Source organism: Xenopus tropicalis, chromosome 6, assembly GCF_000004195.4.
Source record: "Xenopus tropicalis strain Nigerian chromosome 6, UCB_Xtro_10.0, whole genome shotgun sequence".
NCBI lineage: Eukaryota > Metazoa > Chordata > Amphibia > Anura > Pipidae > Xenopus > Xenopus tropicalis.
The window spans coordinates 27,822,364-27,847,896 of record NC_030682.2 but is presented as its reverse complement, the minus strand read 5'-3'; the positions used below and the strand labels follow the sequence as shown (position 1 = coordinate 27,847,896).

The 25,533-nt window shown below is 40.3% G+C and overlaps 1 protein-coding gene across 1 annotated transcript in view; it reads left to right on the top strand.

Annotated features, from left to right (window-relative positions):
• The window catches only part of malrd1 (MAM and LDL receptor class A domain containing 1), a 229,223-nt gene that overhangs the window by 184,260 nt on the left and 19,430 nt on the right, over positions 1-25,533 (top strand). Inside the window, 3 exon segments of the mRNA NM_001310114.1 lie at positions 2,233-2,502; positions 5,563-5,691; positions 10,028-10,094. Of these exon segments, the coding sequence (NP_001297043.1) occupies positions 2,233-2,502; positions 5,563-5,691; positions 10,028-10,094 (466 nt within the window).

The window sequence follows — 25,533 nt, the reverse complement described above, 5'->3', positions numbered from 1 at the left end:
GCCCCTTAACTATTCACATTCCCATCTCTTGCTTAAACCACTATCTGGTTGCTAGGGTAAATAAGACCCTAGCAACCAGATAGCTGCTGAAATACCAAATGGGGAGCTGCTGAACAAAAAGCTAAATAACTGAAAAACCATTAAAAATAAAAGAGGACCAATTGCAAATTGTCTCAGAATATCAATGTCTACATCATATTATGGAGAACCCCTCACAGAAGTGCACATATGGATACTTTTACATCCTAAGCCTTTTTTGGGGAAAAAAAAACTCTCCCACCCGCAATTTTGCGCAGTGTCCCTAGAAGTCAGTGGGAACCGCAAGAGGTAGTTGGGAGGTTCATTTTTTACACCAGCAGCAAATCCACTAAGTGTCACATTAGCTGTAGGTCAGTCTATGTATGGCACATCTTTAGCCTCCCCAAACAAAAATGTCACCCTCTGCCTATGGCTAAAGTGCAAAGGTACTGGGAGTTTTCACAAAAACCACCTACAGGGGATGTCAACCCGAAAATAAAATGTTGTCTTATGGAAGAAAATGTAATTCCGAGCAATGTATTATTTCATTAAATATTTTCAGTGGTTTTCAGATGTAATTGCAATTGCTACTGTAAGCGGCTGCTTGTCCCTTTCTATTCTCTGCACTGCTGGCACTGACTTAGAAAACGTGTAATAAAAGGCGGCTGAGTTACAGACCTGTCTTTGCTGGCATTTGCAACACTGTTTAAAAAGTCAGAGGCAGGAGCTGAGAAAGGGATAAATAAAGGCAGCTTTTGGCAGCAATTACTTTTACAAATATGCACACATTTCATCGCAAAACGGACACAACTGCACAGAAATCCATCTGGCGTCATTTCTGGTGTTCAGTGAGTGATGTCTGCCCCTGGTTCTTTAGGTGCAAGTGTGCTGCCCCTATTGACACTTTGCATGAAAGGAAATGTGGAGATACTGCTTAGTTAAGAGGTGTTGGTAGCTCCAGGGTTCCCCTGCGCCCAGGGTCAGACTGGCCTGCTGGAACATTGGAAAAATCCCAGCAGGCCTGGTGGGCCCCACTGCAGCTGACTCACTACCAGCCCAGGATCCGTGGCTGGGAGCAGGTGCAGAACAGCGGTATGTTTCCATGGGTGAGGGGATGCCATGGGTGAGGGGATGCTATGGGTGAGGGAATGTCAAGGGTGAGGGGATGCCATGGGTGAGGGGATGTCATGGGTGAGGGGATGCCATGGGTGAGGGGATGCCATGGGTGAGGGGATGCCATGGGTGAGGGGATGCCATGGGTGAGGGGATGCCATGGGTGAGGGGATGCCATGGGTGAGGGGATGCCATGGGTGAGGGGATGTCATGGGTGAGGGGATGCCATGGGTGAGGGGATGCCATGGGTGAGGAGATGCCATGGGTGAGGAGATGCCATGGGTGAGGGGATGCCATGGGTGAGGGGATGCCATGGGTGAGGGGATGTCATGGGTGAGGGGATGCCATGGGTGAGGGGATGCCATGGTGAGAAAAAAAGGTCCGTTGGGGAGGGGCTGAGCAACAAGGGCCCACAGTGGCAGGGGTAGGGGTGTGGGCCCTTGTGCTCAGGTTCCAGGTGGGTTGCATACCCCAGTCCGACACTTCCTGCATTAAAGTAGTGCTAGCGATTTGGAACAGAAGGCATACCTTTAACAGAGCATAACTTTAAGTAGTGCAAGGAGTGCATGTTCAGGAAAGTACCATTAATAACAGTGGTTTTACACACAAATAATTGCAACTGCACTTGTGGGTGTAAATGTGCCCTATTATGTTTGATTGGGCAACGTTTTCTTTTTGGCTTTGCATCCCCTTAAAATTTGCTCATAGCATGCATGTATGTAAACTAAATCTATCAGGCAGTTGATATGTTCATAATAAACAAGGCCTGAATTCCTGCCACTCTGTGTCTGAAATGTTCATATCCTATAACTGATTCAGCGAGGCCACTCCTAGATATAAGGAGCATCTAATCCCATATACATCTTTATTCTGGGAAATTATACATTCACAATTATTATGCAGGGTTGCAAAAAAATAAACTGTGATCACAAATAATGGTCTTCTATTTCTGGGGGTGCTTCAGTCAGAAGTTATAGCAGATGAAAAGTGTGATGGTGGGACCCCAGTCCTGGTGGGCCCTAGGCAATTGCCCCTTGCGCCCATTACCCTGGTTGTATTCAGTCTGCATTGCAACTTGCCGTGTCCCACTTTTCATTGCAGGACCCACAATACCACAACTTGAATGTCCCAAGGACCAGTTTACTTGTGCCTATGTAAAGGAGTGTGTTGCTATTGATGCAAAATGCAATGGAATAGAAGACTGCACAGATGGATCCGATGAATTCAGTTGTCCTACTGTGATTCCTACGGTGACGTCCACGCAGTGCGAAAAAACAGAAATGCAATGTGCCGACAGAAAATGCCTGCCAGCCATGATGTGGTGTGATGGCGTGCCTGATTGCCCAATGGGGGAAGATGAACACAACTGCAGTAAGTAGCCTGTTTTCATTTCATTCTTAAATTAAAAGAAATGCTCCATAAGATTTGCTGTCAGTATGCAGTAAGTGTAAGTGCTCTGCTGAGTACTTTTGCAATCATTTGTAGGTTTTTTTTCATTTATGAAGCAGATTTAGAAACAGAGGATCTATTTCTGCCAGCTGCTGTACTAGACTGGAGCAACAACAGTTAATTTCCTAGTGGCCTCTGCTCTATCATTGAGGTCTAGACTGCGGGTTGGCACGGTGCCCTCCCAGAGCCCAGTGCATTGCAATGACACCTTCAGCACTCTGCCCTGTGCCAGCACCGTGCCCCTGTCAGTGACACACACATGGTTCTCTCATTAAGAATATGACTTCTATTCTATGTTTATTATATTCAAAAATGTTATTTTCCTGGCGACAAGAAAGTATTTCTAGATCTTTCTTTCAGATGTTAGACAGGAAAAAATGTCTTAAAATAATGGTGAATTAGATGTATCATGATTTATTAGAAAGTTAAATTTGTGGTATCTATGACATTGCTAGGAACTTGCACACTCATCTCTATGGGACTCACCTATTGGCACAGGACAAACCAAGAAATGGTATGGGGGTGGGTCTGTGTACCCGGTACATTGCCTCCACCTAGTGGGAACCAAGAGTACACCGGCAGCTGGGCCAACTGAATAATAAAATAATGCCCACTGTAAAGGTCCCCATACACTATAAGATCCGCTCGCTTGGAGATGTCGCCAAGCGAGCGGATCTTCACCCGATATCCCCACCTATGGGTGGGCGATATCGGGTAGCTGGGGCCAAACGATCGGATTACATTTAAGGTTATGGGGCAGTCGGTTCGGGGACCGCATCAACGAGCCGATGCGGTCCCCGATCCGACTGGATTTTCTAACCTGGCCGATCGATATCTGGCCAATTTCAGGCCAGATATCGGTCGGCCAGGCCGCTCTGTTCTGCCCATACACGGGCCGATTAGCTGACGAATTGGTCCAAGGGACCGATATCGGCAACTATAGTCGGCCCGTGTATGGGGGCCTTAAGGCTTATTTAGTACACAAATGTGTACTAAATTGTATATATTTAAACCTTATTCACAAAGATAGTAATCTGGTAATGCCTAACAACTTGGCACCCCCCAGTAATTAACCCTTTTCCTTGTCATCTGCCTATAGCTGCTATTGAATATTTTCTATATAGTTTGTGCTACATTTAATGATTGCTAAATTCCCTCACACCCAGTCCAGAGTCCATCAAGTTCAACCCATCCAAGTAAACCCAGCACACACAACCCACACCTACCAATCTATACACTCACATAAACTATATATACAACCACTAATACTAACTGTAGATATTAGTATCACAATAGTCTTGGATATTCTGATTGTAAAAGAACTCATCCAGGCCCCTCTTAAAGGCTTTAACAGAATCTGCCATTACCACATCACTAGGAAGGGCATTCCCCAACCTCACTGCCCTCACCGTGAAAAACCACCTACGCTGCTTCAAATGAAAGTTCCATTCCTCTAATGTTAAACATAATGACATGTTAAAGATAATGACATAAAGATAAATGAGATAAATGTGGGGCTCTTGCACCCCCCCCCCCCCAGAAGTGTGTATCATTAGTTGTACTCAGAGACAGCTTTAACAGCCTAGCTGAAGACTGACACTTTAATCACACAATTGTATTTTAGTGAATGCATTCTCTTTGATCCAACACCAATTGAGATTTAATGGCTCCTGTTCCTTTAATGCCATAAAGACACAAAACCATCATGTTGAAAATGTGACTATAAAGGGCTTTAGGTGCACGGAGAGCTTCCCAGCTGGATTAACCCTGTGTTATCTCCCAGCCCCAGGCAGAGTGCCTATCTTCCCAGTACGTCATTTTGACACAGTAGATGGAAATGTTAATTAAGCACAAGGAACCTGCTGGACTAATGCACACTCTCAGGAGGAAAAATAAAAGTTTTCTTAAAATTGTATTTACTTTGAAATATAATCACAGAGCTGCAAATGCTGCTCTTACTTTGTAGTTCAAAATGCACTCCAGTGATAAAATCGCCTTTTCATGTGATGACATATTTGTAAAAAATGTGTTTTCTGAGATAAAATATAAGCCCTTGAAGCTAGACAAAGTAAACAAAACAATGCGTACTATGGAACCTTGTTGGCACAAAACATATATTTATATGCACTGGGGAAAGTAGGGGCTATATTTGGAGCTAAATTGCCTAAGGCAAGGTTCTCATGTCACCTTATGGCAGGAGCAGCCCTAAATGCCCCAATATCACAACTACTGGATTGACAAAGTTGCCCAATTGACGATTTTTGGTCAGATATCGTTTAGGCAGGCTGCTGACAGCATGGACCAATGGACCAATAAGCTGCTGATTCTATAAATAATCATTAGGTTTTATTAGCCCCTGAATGGCCAGCTTATGTGTACATCCACTTTGACGCAAGCAGTGTTAACTTATGGGAAGGGGCTGCACGGGTGTAATATAGGTGTAATTTACTATGACCTTAAGTACTAGAGCACAAAGGGGTCCTTTCCACCCCCCACCCCTTATGAATACAGAGCTATCAAATGCAGCGGCATGCACATGTACCTAGCCGTTACTACACACAGGCCTCTATGTTCCATTTTAGAGTGAAGATATTTTTGGTAAATCAGAATAGAGCAGAGCAAGACACAAAGGTGCAAAATAACATGGCAGTTTTGCACCTGTTTTTGGCACATTCCCTGCCCTGGCCTGTGTAAATGACTCATTATATGATTTAATAAATGTAAAGCACTAAAAAAATATTTACCCACCCAACCCCTCCTTCCCACCCTTTTTTTCCCCTCCTCAATGAACAACACATAAAACCTAAATTTGATCAACAATTGTACATTTTATTGGCACATTTATATACAACTGGAAATACTCTTGAATATGTCATGTAATTTGTTATCTTCAATAAAAAATATTTGTTTGACATTTCATATTAGCATTCTGCATAATGTCATTGTATCTGTAAACTATAAATGTTTCCAAATCTGTTTCAGCTTCTGATGTTTGCCTCGGCTCAGGCTCCCTTCTGTGCCTTCCCACTAACACCTGCATACACGTAAGCCAACGTTGTGATGGCAAGCCTGACTGCCCTTACTTCAATGCCGATGAGTCCAGCTGCAAAGGTACGGCAATATCCACATCTATGATAATACAAAATATACAGTATTAATATATACATATTATTTGTACAAAGAAAGATGTGGAAATCTCTCCCTCTAGCGCTTGAACTGACTGATAGATGGTTTTCAGAAAGGGATTGATGATGACTTTTTAGCAAGTGAAATCATACAAGGTTCCGCTTACTGATACTCTTGATTCAAAGTTGACCCCAGGACTGGTCTGATTGTCCTTTTGGAGCCAAGCTTGCAGTCGTGTAAATAATGTGTGCCGGGCCCCCCCTGCAAGAAAATCTTTGGAGGGGCATGGCACACAGAGATCCCTACCAGTTCCAAGACAACCCACTCCCAGCCTCTTCTGCCCGCCTGTGTCTTCCCTCCCCGCTCACAATAAGAGAGAAGCTGAGGAAGAGGGAGTTCTTTACCGCTATAGAGGAAGCAGACCACGTGATCTCAACACCCTATTCAACGGGCTCCCCTGCAATGCTGGGGTCTGCTTCCTCTGCAGTTTTCCTCTACAGTTATGCCACTAGCTAGAATGTTTTCCCTTTCCATGTCTTGTAGGTTCTTGTTCCTCATTGACTAGAAGTGCAGCTTATTTAGGTTAAAGAACCTGTACAGGAATCTCCTACCTTAACGGTGTATTTACTAGTTGCATGGTTTGGTTTGTTCAGGTTTCATAATAGCAACATTAACTATAATAGTATCAACTTCTCTCCCAATGCTTTAGCAGTATTTCCTTACTTTATGCACCACTTTCATAAAGTCCCTTACTTTGGCAAAGCAGCAGTAGAAGTCATTTGGTGTGTGGCATGTTTATTGCTTTGCTGGGGGGGAATGTGTCACATCTTGGGTTACTTCTATTGGAATTAAACTGCTGTGGGAAAGACATGGTTTGATGTTAGTCTTAAATGAGGTTTTAAATTATTGTGTTGCTTTCAAAAATATAGTCTAGGGGATTTTGGGATATAGAGGTAATATTTTACAGTGAGGCAGGCAACAATATACAGTAGTGTGAATTCTGAAACTGCTTCCCCTAACCCAGTCAGAATGATTATAAATATAATTGCTATATGAGAATGTGGCAGCAGAAAAGAACCAGTTGGCCCATCTATTCTGCCCATAGTGGGTTTTAACCCTTCTAAGCACTGTTGGCCCACCCTAAAGGTTTCTGGGCTACAACTAACCTATAATGAAGGGCTAAAGCTTGCTTGCAGTTGTAGTCTAAGAACATCAGGGACGGATTCTTAAAGTAACACCACAAAAATAAAATTTCTGGTCTACAGTGCCAGATCCCCACGTATTACACGATGATCCTCCAGTGAGAATCCCAGCCACTTTGTGTATTCCTGACTCCCTGTTATTTGCTCATGTGATCATAGCTGCAGGTATTAAACATTTTTATTGTGACTGTGCAGTATTGGCAAGCAAAGATTGCATGGTTATATCACAGTGTTACATACCAGTAAAATGATGGGCATAGGTCTGATAGAGATGGTTCCATAAGAGGAAGATGGTTAATTTAAAGAGCAAGGGAATCCAAATGGAAATAATTACATCCCTTTTAAATACATAGTTCTAGTGTTAGATATTACATGAGTTTTGTGGACTAGATTGCCAAAAATATGTGGACATCTGCTCATCCAACATTTCATTCCCAATCACTACCATGTACTGCTATAGGAGTCTCTACTTGTCTGCCTTGTTTGAGGCTTCCCAATACATTTTGGAACATACTTGGTGGGGTTTGCTTCCATTCAGCCACAATAGCATAAGTGAGATTGGGCACTGATTGCAGTGGCAATGGTCCAGTCTTGGCAAACCCATTCGGGACAGACCTTATTTTATGCATGAGGGCATTATGGTACCGGGACAGGAAAAAACCTTTCCCAAAATGTTGCTGTAAAGTGAGAAGCACAGCATTGTCAAAAATGGCACTGCATGATAGCAATTCCAGTAATAGGAAGGGTTGTCCACATGCTTGTGGCATAAAGTGTGCAGAATCTACACCATGCTTGCTTCAACTTCTTTGCAGAGATAGACACCCAGTAATTTGCACTGGTAGGTTTGCTGGATAATGGAAATAATGGAAATCCTCAAAGGCCTGGACCTGGGGCAACAAGATTTTGGGAGCTGTCGAAATCAGTCACCAATGCAGGTTAGTCGGAACAGGGCAGGAGGGGATAACTCAAAGGGGGACCAGGACAGTGGAGTGTGGAGTGAGGGAGGGACAGATGGACATTCCGGCCAAGGTTCCCTTGAGTGGTAGCGTTGGTTCTTCTGCCCCAAGTAACAGCAGACCCAGAAATGCTCCTGTAGAGTTTATCTACCACCCAGTCTCAAAGGATATCCCTGGACTGTTTCAATTGAATTTCATTTCCATTTAAATGTTAAAAAGGATCTCATAGTTAATCCGTATTCACGAGGAACATGTTCAATTTGGCAGTAACATAACAGATACCATGGAGCTTTTAGGTTAGTTACTTGATCCCTAAGTGGCAGCACAGGTGCCTAAACACAGCCAGCATTAGGGCAAGAAGCATCTCCCTGAAACTGCAGGCTTAATACATGCAGACACTGACATATTGGCTTGCCTGCTAGATAGATGTGGGGCAGAATACTACACGTTCAACACATCACAGAATCCCACTGGATCTGGTTTAGTGGAAAAAGATGCCTTTTTATTTCATTCCATTTGTGAAGTAATATTTCCCTTATGTTCCCTAAGTACCGTGCGCTGGTCCTTTTATATAATTTATAACAGACGAACAGTAAATATGAGTGTATTTACTAAGATAAATGGGTATCATTTTCTCAGAGGATAGATTCTGATATAAAAAAGCACAATGGAAATAAAACTGTATCATAGCTGCATTTCTCTGCTTGTAAATCCCGGAAATGTTTTTGTTAGCCGAAAATCTCATTCATCTTTAATAAGCAGTGATATACTTTTAAGGCACCTTCTGCCTTCTGTCTGGAGACAGTTTATGGTCGCTCATTAAAACACCTAGTGTGCTTGCAGCAGTGAAAGGTATTAACTACCAATCAGCACTCATCTACATTGTGTGGAATTGATATTTACTTTTAGAGCTAATCATTAAATCAGCATAAAAATAAGTGATAATATATGGGCAATGCAAGAACTGGAACTGCATTAGTTACCCTTTCGGCACATCCCAAATCTCATTCACTGTATTTACTTTTGCACTTTAAATGGCTGCAGTCATTAACAGTAATGGTTTAAATATAAATATATATATAAAAATCAGAACCTGGCTCAGGAGATGCAACCAATATGGCACTGTCCACCAATATATATATATATATTCAACTGCTCCAAAAGGGAATGTTCTCTACAGGAAATCATCAGCAATTATCATACCCTTGCACCTGCAAACTAAGTACACAATTACAGAGAGGGGAACTAAATCTTTAAAACCAATATGCCTAGAAAGGCAGTATTTTATATGCTTACCTCACAGCATCAGTCTAAAGGATCAGAATCTCTATACAGTAATGTTCAAAGTTGTGCACAGAGGTCACCATCCTGGATTTTGTTAGAAGTGTCAGTGACACTGCACATGCTCAGTGGGCTCTGGGCAGCAGTTGCAAAAGCTAATCTTAGGGCTCCTTGCAAATCACCAAGCAGAAAATAAGATTTGTCATAGAAGCTAAGGCTACAGGGTTGATTATTAAATTCTGATGCTAACTGCACTGGTTTCAGATCTGCCAATGTGAATCTGAATTAATTACTAATCTGCCCTGTATTATGACATTTATATTCTGTATATACAGTATATTGTGAGTGGGTCCCTCAGCTCAGGTAAGTGCCAGCAGCACAGAGTATGTGCAGGGAATCAGCAGAAAAGAGGGGGCTGTAGAAAACTGTGAAACATGACTAAAACAAGTTTGTATTTGATATAGATTTGTCAGGTGGTAAACATGGAATGCTTGTTAGAACTCTGATATTCTTTTTTTTATTGTTTTATACAAATTAAAAACATTTTTAGGGAATGACCCAGTACTCCTTTTGGATGAAAATTACAGAGCCTTGTTGGAAATATATTAGAAATATGTGATCTATTATCACAAAACCCATTATCCAGAAAGCTCTGAATTACAAAGAGGCCACCTCCCACAAATCTATTTTTTTTTAAATTGGAGGCAAAACCATCCTATTGGGTTTACCTAATGTTTAAATTATTTTTTAGTAGATATAAGGTATGCTGATCAAAATGACCAAAAGATCCCTTATGCAGAAAACCCCAGGTCCCAAGCATTTTGGATAAGAGATCCCATACCTGTATATTTAAAGTATAACATCTCTCTGTTATTTTTACAGTTTGTCCAAATGGATATTGCAAGAATGCAGGCGTATGCATCTTGGAAAATGACGTTCCATTGTGCAGGTAACATTCCCTCCTATACCAAGGCCTTTCTGGACTCATCAAGTGGCTTTACTGTGCAAAGGCGAAACTCTGCCAACCTGGGTTTTATCTGTGGGAAAGTTTCAGTTGAAGACAGATTAGAAACTTGCAGACTTGTCATTGTGTGCCTTGAAGTGGGAAATACAGATCTGATGTGCATTGCAGTACCAACCTGGCTGCCCATGCTGCAGTCCATAGTTCCATAGGTATCATCAGGGACATCACTGGGCCAATAGCTATTTCCTAGTGGCCCTAGACTACTTAGCCCTATGTATAAAGATTTCAATTGACTCTTTCAGTCCTTTTTACAATCCAGTGATTCATTTTCTGTGTGAGATTATACATTATAATTCATGGCCAAAAGCATCCAAACACATGTCTTCAGCTAGAATTCATGCCCCCATGCACAAAATTATGTCCCATCAGAATGGTTTTAAAAAAGTGGCAGTGGAAGAATCTTATTGGTCTTCACAGAGCCCAGACTGCAATGTAGCTGAACACCTGTGGGATGAATTGGAATGTCATCCAGGCCTAATCGCCACAATCAGTGCCAACCTCACTAATGGTCTATCCCCAAAAGTATTTTAAAATTTAGTGGAGGGAGGTTCAACTTCATTATTAAATAACCTAATTGAAATCCCTCTTAGGGTGTGTTTTTAGTATTAATGGAGATAAATAGCACTGGTAGCAACCAATGAGCAATTAGATTTAAACAATCACCTACAAGTTAGAAAAAAAAGCAAAGATCTGATTGGTTGCTATGGGCAACATTACTGCTCCAGTGTAATATTTATTATAGTGTGAAAGCCAACAACACTGATGATGTTGCACATAGCAACCAATCAGATCTTTGATTTTGTAGGTGATGGTTCAAATTTAATTGCTGATTGGTTGCTGTGGGCAACATCACAGTGGTGTTGGCTTCCACACTATAATAAATATGTGTAATAATGGCTGTATAGCACTATAACAAATTCACTGATACAACAAACCTTCTGGAATTAAGGCTAGAGCAACACTTTGGTGGCTAAGAATAGGTACATATGATGGAAGTAAATATAAACAAACTTTTGCTTTTGAGCCAAATATTGTGCCTTCTTTCATTGATTCCCCCCCCCCCCAACACATATATATTAACAAAATACATATTTAAAGTACATTCATTTATTCTTTCTTTGAATTCATCCTTACAATATTGTGGTGTTGCTGTTTTACTAGGTATGAGCATGATAGACTACAAGGCTGCTTGAGATTAGACTCCACTACACTTTCAGAATATTTTGCAACCTGTTTCCATGCTGTAGTCATTAATCAAGCCAGAATGACCTGTCTGGCTGATATATATGATTTCATGATCCTGATATTCTGCATCTCTGGTGTCAACATTGTTTTCTATGTAGCAAAGAAAAATGGCTCCCTAAAGAATAAAAGGCACATAGAATATGTATATGGCCTACAAACTTTTGCTCATCCCTGATTACATGACTCCACTTTCTCACTGATAGGCCATGACTAAGCTGCTTCAGAATTACACAATGGATAAATGGCTTCCATTAAAAGGAAATATATGACAGAGAGGATAAAAAGACTAGGCATTAAGCAGAATAATGTTGTCTTACAGTAGCTATTACCAAATCCTGTTTTAACAGATGAACAGTGATACAAATTACTTATGGTGTTCTTATATCTAATATGTCTTTCAGCTGAAACAGCAAATTAGATGAGCTGAATGCATCCGCTAGATTTAGTTTGATGTCTCAATGTAGGGGATGCTTCCTTGTGTTCCCCTACTGTAACTGGTCCCTGCTCCATACTGTATCCCTTCTATATTCTGCTACCTGTTGCATGCTATCCTGGTTATTCCTTTATACAGTAAGGAAGCACTAACCCCCACCTTTTTTATCTGCAAGCTGAGAGGTTTACTTGGTGTGACTGGAGAGTAGTGGTGCATAGCAGGAACATACCAACAAGTGGAATAGGCAGCTCGCTTGACAGTGCAGCGTCAATTACGCAGGCTCCCTTACCTTAAGCTCTTTTTCCCCACCCCCGGTACCTCAGAGACAATAATGACGTCCAGGATGGGATATAACAGGCCACAGCTTTATTAACAGAAAATATGTAAATATATAAATACAAAATAATTTATAAAATGATCAACATTTTAACAATAACCCATTGGAATGCTTGCCCACTCCAAACCACCAACCATGGCTGCCTGCCATGCCGGCCACCTTCCGCAGCAGCTTCAGGTGGGCAAGTGAGAGCAGGCAACCAGAATCCACTACTCTCCTGGGACCCTTGTCCGAGGAGGTTACCCTCCACCTTTTGACACCCCTGTGCCAAAACTGGGACTTAGCCCCCACCTTCCAGCAAGCATTCCTACCGCAAGCTGTGACGGCATAAACGAACCCCCCCAACACAGTCCACCTTGCTTGTATTCAAGGGCGGGTGGGCGGGACAATGCTCCTTGACTCTCCATAAGGTAATGGTACCGCCTCTTCCGCTGCTGTTAGTTTCCTTATCCTGGTCCCTCCTCTTACTTGCAAGCCCTCCTTCCCCCCAGTCTTAGCCTCTATAATTAACCCCTTCCACTTCCCCTGCTGTTCCTAGCACCGTCAAGGCTCCTGCTACCTTATAGGTACGGAGCACCCTTCTATGGCATTAATTGCACATTTGCAAAGGTCTCAAATGTATTTGTATTCAATTGCAATTGAATTAGTTACTGTCTGTCTATATCCGCTGCTTGTGACGTTTAAAACACTAAAGTAGGAGCTGTCCTCCATGCAAGACTTCATTTCTGACAATGCCTTCTCAATGTACAGTATTCTCCTTCGCAGGTCTGCTAATGAGCAATGCAGGGAATAGAGCGGGGAGACAGATATTTCTTTCAGTAGCAATTACTGAAATGCAGTTTTTTTATTAATATATGTTGGATTGCTTAGAATTTCATCGTTCAAAAAGATTCCTTTTTGGGTTTCCATTTGCTTTAAAAGGACACTGACACATTCCTATGAAAATCCAAAGGAACATGTCAGTATTACTAAACAAATAAACAAACTAGCTAGAGAAAATGCCCAAGGCCCAAATGCAACCCACCTGAGTGGAGTACTGTTTCCATTTGTAATTAGCCTATGGAAGGATCATGATACCCCCAACCCAGTGTCATTATATAACTACAGTATCTAGTAGTGATAAGTCTAAAGCAACTGGACTTTCACCACTCATCCAAGCGGATTCAGCTTATTGCCTCTTAAAGGAAAACTATACCCCCACAACGAATACTCAACCAACAGATACAGTAGTTTATATCATATTAAGTGGCCTATTAAAGTATTTTACCAACTGGAATATATATATATATATATCAGTAAATATTGCCCTTGTACATCTTTCCACTTAAGCCACCATTTTGTTATGGGCTGTGTGTGCCCTCAGAGGAAATGTGTGGGAATAACAGAGTGTGTGAGTATCAGACATCATTTTGTCCATTAATTGGCTGATGTGACCTAACCCATGTGTGCCCTTGGTTTTTTTGTTTGCACTGTGAATTGTATGATCCCAGGGGGCGGCTTAGTACTTAAAATAGCAATTTTCTATTTAGGATTACCCAATGGCACATACTAAACCTATATTTTTATGAAAAAGCTGTATTTAGAATGAAGCAGGCTTTACATGTGATATATTGTTCTAGGCTGGGGTATAGATCTTATATACTCTTTATTAGCTAAGTTGCATGACACAAGGAGCCCTCCCACCCCATTAGTCTATACAGTCTATACTAGTACCCCTAGGTCCTTCTCCATCAAGGATTTTTTTACTTTTTTGATTGATCCAAGCAACTTTTGAAGCATTTGGGATAGGTTAAAGCACACACTGATTTTAGTTATGCAGTTATAACTGTTGCAGCTATCATTGTCTGGGCCCTTTTCAATAATACTACAAATAATCAGCAGAGCTTTGGAGAGGGAATACAATTTCATTGCTAACAGTCTGGATCAATGAATGCTATAGGCTATCAAAGGTCATGTTTCAGCTCGCATCACGTTTCCTTGCAAATATTACTTAAGAACATACTCACGCTTACAAGTAAAATCCTATGAGGGTTATTTGTTTGAAGTGGATTTGATGCTGTATAAGGAGTCCCTAGTATATTAATGAAAAGTCCCTAGAATTCAATCTCACATTATGTACACAAAGAACAATCACTATCTGCCAGATGTACTCCCACCCACCAAATTCACTTTATGGCTTATACATTCCACTAGCACTGTACAACAAATGGCCTGTAGCTTTTATTATTGTACAATTTTTTCCACTTTGCACCTTGATCCATTTTTTGTAAATGAGCCCTTTTCTATGGCTGGGGTTGGAGTGAGCCCCAGGACATCACAGCTGACATCTGGTCTAGGCTCCATGCCTGCACTCTACTATAGCAGTGCTGTATGCATAGAAGTGGCCACTGAAAGCTGTAATCATTATTATTACTTATATAGCAAATTCATGTATAAAGGGCCAATGTATTGCACAGTGCTGCACTATAAAAGGATGACTGATTCAATGGGTAGGGGAGGCTCTGTACATTAGAGTCTCAAACTAATAGGGAGTATAAAACTCAAGGTGTGGAACTTGGCAAGATCCGGAGTCAGAGAAAAGCGAGAGAGATTATTTTAAGGCAAAAAGAAAAAAAATTGATGGAGCATAGAAAAGAATTCAAGAGAAGGAAAGTGAGGCTGATTTATTAATTTTATAAACAAAGGGACATGTATGCCTTCCCACTGGTGAGCATTTGTCACCCACTGTAGCTGACATTTAACCGTGGGAAATAAATCCAGTGTGCCATTACCCTAAAGTGGCCATCCCAACCTCAAATAGTATACTGTATTTTATTTCTGTATTAGCAGTCATCTAATAAATCATCTTAATCATAGGTAGCAGAAAATGTTTTTGGTTGGGGGGGCCAGGAGAGAGAGAGAGAGGACATTTTGGCCACTCCCACTTTTTGTGGTCAAGCCCTTTAGACTTCACCCACTTTAACGTCTCTTTCCACCAAATTTTCAGAAAAACCATTTGCTTAGTCTGGTAACCAAAGACAAAACGATTGTAAGATTATAAGTGCAGTTAGCCAACTGATGGCTGGTTGCTATGTATGGGTTATATGACCTCAGCAAACCTGGCACCATTTACTAAATTTCTGCTTAAAAGTAGAAATTGATGGAACAAGGGAGCTATATACCAGGTAAATAAGTTTTAGTTTATTTACTTTCCATAAAGTTATAGAGAGAGTTTTGTGAGTTTCGTTTTTGTTCAAAGAGGGTAAGAATAGTCTTTTAGGGTTGCATCTTGGAGTATATGGCAGATGCTGCATAAGACATAATACATTCATGGGTATCAGGACAGGGTTGATTTGTAGCATGTTTTAGCAGCACTCACTGCCATGGAGACATTGCAATTGTCATTCACAGCACATTATACCAACACAGAAATGGTTAATTGCATCAGCATATCGTCATATATTTGGGCAGAGCAGCAGAAACTGGCACCGTAAGCACATTATATAGTGAGAGGCGCTGACACGGGGCTATTGATACCACAAGTACAATTAACACTGAGACTTGTGAATGCAGGCACTACAAGCACATTATACTATGAGAGGAAATTAATTATGGCACCCAAAGTACATTATACGCAGAGGCATTTTTTCCAGCCAAACAAAAATGCTGGTAAAAATGTCCTCAGTTAGCAAAAACATGAATTTCGCTGCATTCTCTATCATCCAAAACAATTTGCTCATCCCTAGACACTACCAATCCAATGAGGGGAACTGAGCAATTCATACTTATAAGCAATAACACAAGAAAAAGGGAAAGTTGTGCTCAACCATTAAATTGTAAACCATTAGGCGGGGGTGCAATGAGGCTGTGACCACAAAATACATATAAACAACCGCAAAATTTCCTCTGCACTCACCCATTATCAATATGTAGAAATAGGACATTAAGACATGTCTGTGCATTCAGCTACTAAGAAATGCCCTCCCCCCCAGACCCAAAAGAGGGATTGTTTGTCCGTACATTGCAACATACTTCAAGCTGGCCAACTACGTCAAAGTCATCCCTTCTGGCCAGTCCTACACTGACCTATATAAGTAATTTAAGATTAGTACTGAGCAAAGGGACTAAGTTTTACCTGCAACATACTTGCTTATAAGGTTAAAACTCCCATATGGTTGCCCTCTTATTTGCTCCATTGGGATCACCTGACTGTAGCTGGGAAGAGTGGAGGCTACAACATGGAGCTGGCCACTGCTCCTGTATAAACAATAACACAAGAAAAAGGGAAAGTTGTGCTCAACCACTAAATTGTAAACCATTAGGCGGGGGTGCAATGAGGCTGTGACCACAAAATACATATTAGTAGCTGAAGCACAGAATGTCTTAATGTCCTATTTCTACATATTGATAATGGGTGAGTGCAGAGGATCTTTTGCGGTTGTTTATACTTATAAGCAATAAGATTACTGGATTGGAAGTAATTCAACATTATACCTATACCATTGGCCTTCATTGTACTTAATGGAAAAATAAAATACGTTTACTGGCCAGAGATCTCTGTTTAGTCGCCTCGCACGCCTTCTATCAAATACTTGAAATCAAGTGGTTTCATGTTTGGTTCCAACTCAGATTTATCATTTTAAATCTTAGAAGGTTTTAACAAAGGCAGTAACAGTTTCTGGCAAAAAGGTATGAACAAATCAGCATAAATTAGTATTTTTTCAAATTTTAAACCCATAATCTTGATGCACTTTGGATGCCTTTTTAAATAATTGTATAAAACAAAGAAGCCCAGACTTGGGTGCTCTTTCCAGAATACGCAGCACAGTGCCTGGTTCTGTTGCAGCGCAACCACAAAATGAGTACATGTACTGAGCATGGAAACCTAAAACCAGTTACGTTTTATTAAAATGCCACAAATGTGGTTTATGTGGAGCCACCACAGAAAACTTGCTCAATCTGCGGCATTGAAATAAGCACTCACAATATATTATCTGTCTGTTCAAGAGAAGGTCTGGCAAGGAGCTCCACGAATGGGGCATCTCTCCAAACCACCAGAGACATGTCAGCAAACAGTTTCATTTCCCCTTTATTTCTGTGTGGGTGACCAGAGTAACAGAAAGATGTATTTATTGAAGCTTTGTTTGCATCCCCTCAGCCGCTTACATTGCTCTTCTAGGGATTCTGCTTCTTACCAAGTGCTTGAAACGAATGTCCAAATACATACAGTGATTTATATGTATGTATATCTTTAGTTATAAAGCACTACTTATGTACGCAGCGCTGTACAGTAGAATACGTTAATACAAACAGGGCATTATTAAGATAATAATAGATAAATACAAAGTATAACAATAAATACAAATAAATACAAGATACAGTTGCAATAAGTTAAGAGTCAAAGACACAAGAGGATGGAGGTCCCTGCCCCGTAGAGCTTACAATCTATATGGGAGGGTAACTTACAGACACAAATAGGCAAATGTAAGTGCTGTAGGTCACAGTGGGTGACACTACAATATAAGTGCCAGTTCCCAGTTCAGGGGCTGTGCGAGTGCTCCAAATTTGGTTGTGTTATTAAATATGTAAGAATACATTTATTAAGAACAATATGGCAGTTATTGTATGATCCTTAAAAATAGTCTTTGTGTCTGAAAACAATATGTATGGTTTACTAATGTTGAGTTGCTTGGGGGAAAAAATTAATTATACTCAAAAAGTTATGTGCTTCCATGGGGAAGTAAAATGACATGATTAAAGGCGGCCATACACTGACTGATCCTCTACAGAATTTGATCTATTAGGCCATAGGCTGAACAAATATATGCTGTATGTATGACCACCTTTCTGTTGCTTCATTGGTTCAGTCCGAAGTCCAAAGCAAATGGATCAGCAAGAAGTCTACCAATTACAGTTGTGGTTTGATGCAGGTGTAACTTATACTTAGCATTTTCATTGTGGGTGTTGTGTCATTTCTGGAGCAGGCGTTTAAAACTGCGTTTGCATCTCATTCACTGGGAACAGGGAGTTGCTATCGACACACCATGCTGTGGGAACCGTTTAGTTACCACCAGGGCCAGGGCGGCAGTAGATCCAGGGATCTCCAGTATCAATAGTCGCAGCTGCACACCATTCATTAGAAAAGGCTGGATAGACATGCTTCAGATTTTTAAACACCTAACAGGCCCCCTGTTTTATACAAGAGTTTTCAGAGGATTTGAAAATAATCAGGGGATAAACTAGCTGCCCGGTGACTAACCCCTCTTACTCATTTGTTCTGAAAATATAAATTCCTTATGTCAATTGTATATCAAAACATATTTCAAAAATGTAAATGGGAGACATAATATTGCATTAAAGATGAGTTTAATGTCCTACAAATTGAGCACACTTTGCTCTTTCTCTGCCCTTTTCCTAACTCTCGTTAAAATGCCCTTCAACGATCTTTAAGTAGATTAGATAATAATCTATGAGTAATTTTTTAAACAGATTAGATTTAACCATAAAGAGGCACTGATTGCAATTCAGTTATCTAGGAAAGCAACCTAGAAAGTAATCCTGCATGGGAAACAGAAGATATGGGGACAGTGTGACAAGACACGCTATTGAGGCCATTAGGAGGTAGCACGGTTGTCACGCAGGCAGTAGGAAATAAGTAGGAAATAAGAAAGCACAGGGCTTGGTTCACTGTTTCCCCATAACTTATTTCCACAAAGCATACAAACACAAATTATGGCAAGAACGATGGGCTAAATGACAACCATATGTGCAGTGTTTAAAGTATAAATTTCTGACACAATTCGTCAAATTTTTTTCCCCCACAGTGCAGACTTTTTTCCCCCTACAGTGTCATCACCATTGCATTCAAGTGCAGAGGTTGTGTCACTTCTACAATGTGCATTCAAAACAGCAATCTCATCTGACCTGCTGGGTGCAAGTCTAGTATACCCACAGTGGGAAACCTGGAGCTATCACCAGGATAAGGGTGGCGGTATCTCCAGGGTTCCTCAGCATCAACAGGTGCACTTGCACACCATTCATCAGAATAGTCAGGATGGATGCAATTGTACCCATATGGTGCAGGAACAAGTTTGGATGCAAGCACCTTACTAAATTGTGGGCAATATCGGATCACATTGGGATAGAGGCCGTTGGGATGAGGTTTACATTAATGATGCAATACTCTCCTCGTCCACCGTGACTTTTAAACCTGCAAGATCAACATCCATACATGGGCCTATAAGGTGCTGACTAATTCTGCCAGCATCTCTCATCAATCCATGTTTGGCCATGTGGACCATAGGACCACAACTGAAGTGAGCTAGGTATAATTTTGAGTGAAATCAGCTTTTTTTTACCCATAATGCAGTGCCTGTTGTTCATGATTCTAGCATAATTGTCACAAAGGAGAAAAACACTGAAATCTCCTTCCCGTGTCTCAACATAAGAGGAATCAGCACACAGTGTTGCATATTATTTTTTTAGCAAATGTTAAGGGTATATTAAAAAACTATTTCTCTTAATACTGTGATGCTTACAATATTCATTGACATTGCGCATCCTTCTTCTAAAATATCTTGTCTTCCTAAATGCTGGATAAAGCGCATTTGTCACATTTATTAGGCAAGCTAGAAATTAAATAGACATTTTGCTAAAAATCTAAATGACATAGTTGTGATGTAGGTTGTGGTTTCACCGATGCCTCCTGCTTCAGCAATGTACATGTGAGACCCAGGCTGACAGTATGATTTAATGTTGTCTCCTGTGGGAAGAGATGCAATTTTGATGTCTGGGAATGACAAAATGATTTATAATCTCACCCAAACTGCATTTTAATACACAAAGCCTGCACAGTGTGCAATGCCGACGCTCAGGTTCAACCAGACCAAGTTTGAGAATAAAAACACACACAGCAACTCACATACCGGTTGTTTAAATTGTCTAGAGAAAGTGGAATTTTTTAATCTCAATGAAGATCATCCCACATCAAACCTTACACTTACAGCCCCGGGCAACACATAGATACTGGGAGGTTTAACACTGCTTTAACTCTATTACAGTTTAGTGATATAGTGCAACAATCCTGGCATTTGCTGGGTATTTATTCATTTGAATTTGAGTGTTTCTCGGTAACTAACATATTTATGAAAAAAACTCAAACTAGAGAACTCATTTGCAGAAAAAAGTCATGTTCTGTTCTGCTGTTTACAATAAATTACAAAAAATGTAATAAAATAGTTTGGATGATAAATGTTCAACTACTGTTGTCTTCTATAGCAGCCCACCAGGTTTTAGCTGTTGAGTTTTTTATTTTAAGTTTTTTTCATTTGATAAATCTAAAAAATATGAATTTGGAAAACTAAATTTTAAAAAAAATTGAGTTTTTTTTTTTTTTTAAACTTGCAGTCTCGTAGTCCTAGGGGGACTAACATTTGAATTTTCATGGTTTTTCATGGTTTTATAGTTTATAGCAGTGATCCCCAACCAGTGGCTCAGGTGTAACATGTTGCTCCCCAACCCCTTGGATGTTGCTCTCAGTGCCCCCAAACCAGGTAGTTGTTTTTGAATTCCTGACTTGGGGGCAATTTGAATAAAAAAAAGATTTCCTACCAAATAAAGCCCCTTGTAAGCTGGTAGGGTGCATAGAGGCTACCTAATAGCCAATCTTAGCCCTTGTTTGGCGCCTCCATGAACTTTTATGGTGTTTGTGTTGCTCTCCAAGTCTTTTTACATTTGTCTGTGGCTCACGAGTAAGGAAGGATGGGGACCCCTGGTTTATAGAAACCATGAATAAACTCATTTCCATGAATGGCAGGCGCCTATGAAAAGATTCAAACTGAAAAAAGTTGTGGAACAAGTAATTAAAACTACAACTTTTTGACTTGTATAGCCCTGCTTATGTGATGCCTACTGTCTTGTACTGTTTCTTGTTTATAAAATGAATGAATAAAAACCTTTTGAAAAATACAGGAACAGGCCATGGTCAAACCTGGAATCAATATAGGAACAGGACCAGGAGTATTTAAGGATCAGGAACCCAAAATATCCAGGTACAAGCAGACTTGGCCTACAACAGGATATAAGTGAGCTCAGGATTGTAAATTCTGAGCACCTATGGCCAGATCAGAGGTAGCTGAGCAGAACATAGCTACCTCAAAACTCAGGGATAACAAAGCATTGAACCAGGACCCCAACCTTCTACTCATATAAAGCAGGTCCCTGGTTCAAATATAACAAGAAAGAATGTTCTGTTCACTAAATAAGTAACAATTTAGGGTAATAGAGGGCATTCCGGGCTAGAATATTCTTGCCCTTTAACCACAAAAAATACAAAATGTATACAAAGTATATAACATCCAGGTGCTAGGGTTTTAGCAACCCCCCCATAAGAGGATTATATATACCAGTAAAACCCCATATAAACCCTACACACCAGAAGACACTTCCATAGGGAGGTATTATAGTTAAAAAAGCATTTTATTCATCAAAAGCATGATGTAAAAAAGTTTTTAAACTTTAACAATATATATCCATCAAGAAACAAGTACATACATACCCCCCCGCAATTTGATAAAAAAAAAAAAGAATATATGAAGGCAGATACTCTGGATGAGAGAAGAGCCGAAACGTTGGGGTATTCTCTCATCCAGAGTATCTGCTTTCAAATCTTCTTTTTTTTTATCAAATTGCGGGGGGGTATATATGTACTTGTTTCTTGATGGATATATATTGTTAAAGTTTAAAAACTTTTTTACATCATGCTTTTGATGAATAAAATGCTTTTTTAACTATACAGGTATAGGACCCGTTATCCAGAATGCTCAGGACCAAGGGTAATTCCGGATAAGGGGTCTTTCCGTAATTTGGAGCTCAATACCTTAAGTCTACTAAAAAATCAATAAAACATTAAATAAACCCAATAGGATTGTTTTGCATCCAATAAGGATTAATTATATCTTAGTTGGGATCAATTACAAGCTACTGTTTTATTATTACAGAGAAAAAGGAAATCAGTTTTAAAATTTTGAATTATTTGATTAAAATGGAGTCTATGGGAGACGGGCTTTCTGTAATTCGGAGCTTTCTGGATAATGGGTTTCCGGATAAGGGGTCCGATACCTGTAATACCTCCCTAAGGAAGTTTTTTCTGGTGTGCAGGGTTTATATGGGGTTTCACTATATAAGTAACACCCTGACACTTTTCTGTAAATGTAAAAGCAAACTAAATAGTCCCCAAACTTACTGATAAACCAGGCATGTTTATATCTTGGTCCACCAGCTAAATAAAGGAATAGGAGTCAGTGGAGTGAAACCAAGCTTTTACCTTTGTAAATACACACATTTTTTCAGTTTAAACTATATTCCATTGTACTAAAGAAGCAGGAAGCAAATCATGATTCATAGCTTTATAGCACCTGCAGTTCCAGGCAGTAATTATACAGCGTTGGTTTGCAGGAAGGGTGCACTCTGTCGGCACCATGCGGGCACATCTCCTTGCCTTGGGTGTGAGACTGTGCCGTAAGCCAGTGGCACCTGGGTGTGTAATACATTAAAGTGCAAGGCAGGGAAATAATGGATTCTGAGTGGCAGAAGGACAGAAAAACACCTTTTATAGCACCCATTGATCATTATGTTCCTGGTAAGAAGCAGGCGCCACACACACTTTGTGTTTCCAATTGCGCCAGGACAGTGTAAGTGTAAGTAATGAGCTAGCATTCATTTAAATGACTTTATGGCAAGACAGATCATTTGCATATGTATGAAGGGATTATTGCACGAGCAGCTTTCTCTAATTACGTTTTAGGTAGATCATTCACCAAGCCTGTCACCTGAACTAGCTAATTACTTTTTATTATTAAAAACAGCCATAAATATTCGTATGGCTTCTTTTTTATAAGCAAAAATCTATGGCTGAAATTTTCTAAAAAAGCTTTCTTTTTTTTTAATAAATATTCTGAAAATGCCTGACAAGGTTTAAGTCTTTCAGTCCCGCCAGGTGAGGATATAATCAGTCCTTGCACAGGGCCCCATGTGATTGTGTCTTTGTCCCTGGGATTAAACAAACAAATAAGCCCAGTTTGGCACACAACTTGGGGCAAAACTTGGTTTGGTGACCTTACCAGGCGCATGGATATGCAGTACTCTTGTGTGGCCATTTTTGTTTTCATGTTAGATCATATCAGTCAGTTGAAGTGGTTGGTTTCATAGGGCTATGGGCATATGGGCAGACCCATACTGACCTATCTATCCACTCACATACAGACCCATACTGACCTATCTATCCACTCACATACAGACCCACACTGACCTATCCACTCACATACAGACCCATACTGACCTATCTATCCACTCACATACAGACCCATACTGACCTATCTATACACTCATATACAGACCCATACTGACCTATCTATCCACTCACATACAGACCCACACTGACCTATCTATCCACTCACATACAGACCCATACTGACCTATCTATCCACTCACATACAGAGCCATACTGACCTATCTATCCACTCACATACAGACCCATACTGACCTATCTATACACTCACATACAGACCCATACTGACCTATCTATCCACTCACATACAGACCCATACTGACCTATCTATCCACTCATATACAGACCCATACTGACATATCTATACACTCACATACAGACCCATACTGACCTATCTATCCACTCACATACAGACCCATACTGACCTATCTATCCACTCACATACAGACCCATACTGACCTATCTATACACTCACATACAGACCCATACTGACCTATCTATCACTCACATACAGACCATACTGACCTTCTATCCCCCATACAGACCCACTACTGACCTATCTATCCACTCACATACAGACCCACACTGACCTATCTATCCACCATACAGACCCATGCTGACCTATCTATCCACTCACATACAGACCCATACTGACCTATCTATCCACTCACATACAGACCCATACTGACCTATCTATACACTCACATACAGACCCATACTGACCTATCTATACACTCACATACATAAACCATATATACCAACAGATATAGATATTTACAGTTGCATTAATCATTTATGCCAGGGGACAGAGTCTGTAATATTGTGCAAAGTACATCATGTTTTAAGGTTTAAACATGGTCCGTTTGTCCTGCGGGGTTCATTGAGACACTATGGGGCACATTTACTAACCCACGAACGGGCCGAATGCGTCCGATTGCGTTTTTTTCGTAATGATCGGTAATTTTGCGATTTTTTTTCGTATCTTTTGCGGTTTTTTCGTATCTTTTGCGATTTTTTCGTATCTTTTGCGATTTTTTCATATCTTTTGCAATTTTTTCGGCGTCTTTACGATTTTTGCGTAAAAACGAGAGTTTTTCGTAGCCATTACGAAAGTTGCGCAAAGTCGCGATTTTTTCGTATCGTTAAAACTTGCGCGAAATGTTTCGCGCCTTTTAAGTTTTAACGCTACGAAAAAGGCGCGACTTTGCGCGCAAGTGTTAACGCTACGAAAAAATCGCGACTTTGCGCAACTTTCGTAATGGCTGCGAAAAACTCGCGTTTTTACGCAAAAATCGTAAAGACACCGAAAAAATCACAAAAAATACGAAAAAATCGCAAAATTACCGAAAAAGTCGCAAAATGTTCGTTTCCAATCGGAATTTTTCCAATTCGGATTCGAAATCGTGTCTTAGTAAATCAGCCCCTATGACTCTATGATGCCCATTTACTAAGGTTTTCTAAGAAAAGTTCACATTTTTTTTTTATGTTTCATTTTTTTTTTCTGAGATTTATGTATGTGTTTTATGGCAGTATATGTTTGTTTTGTTTTTTGGGAAAAATAAAGAGAATCCATGGAAATGAACAGCCATTTAAATTTCACAAAGTCATGCCTGGTCTACTCGCTGGTCACATGGCCAAATGAGCAAACAGTTCACTAAGGCAATGGCTGCCTTTATTTGCCAGAGGCACTCCTTTGTGTGATTGCTTGCAGTTTTGTATTTGTAACACACTTATTTTGTGTGTCCATTATCTATAAGTTAATAATGTAGCGGGCATTATAAATGAAAGCTTTATATATAGAAATAAGTATTTCAGGTGGTGCCAAAATATTCTGAGGTTTTTTTTCTGAATTATGTCAAACTCTACTACTTAGTTTTGAAAGGTAAGGAAAAGAAAGAAGAAACAAGGCAAAATACCTCTTGGCCATTCTGTAACACTTCAAAGCCTCGTCTAAGAGAAAGCCTGCTGTGTTTCCTTGAGCATGAGCACTTCATAGCTACCAACGATACCTTCAACACTTTCCACTATGTGGCTGCATTAATAAAAAGTACACTTCCCATAGTGCCGTTCTGATTAAAAACAC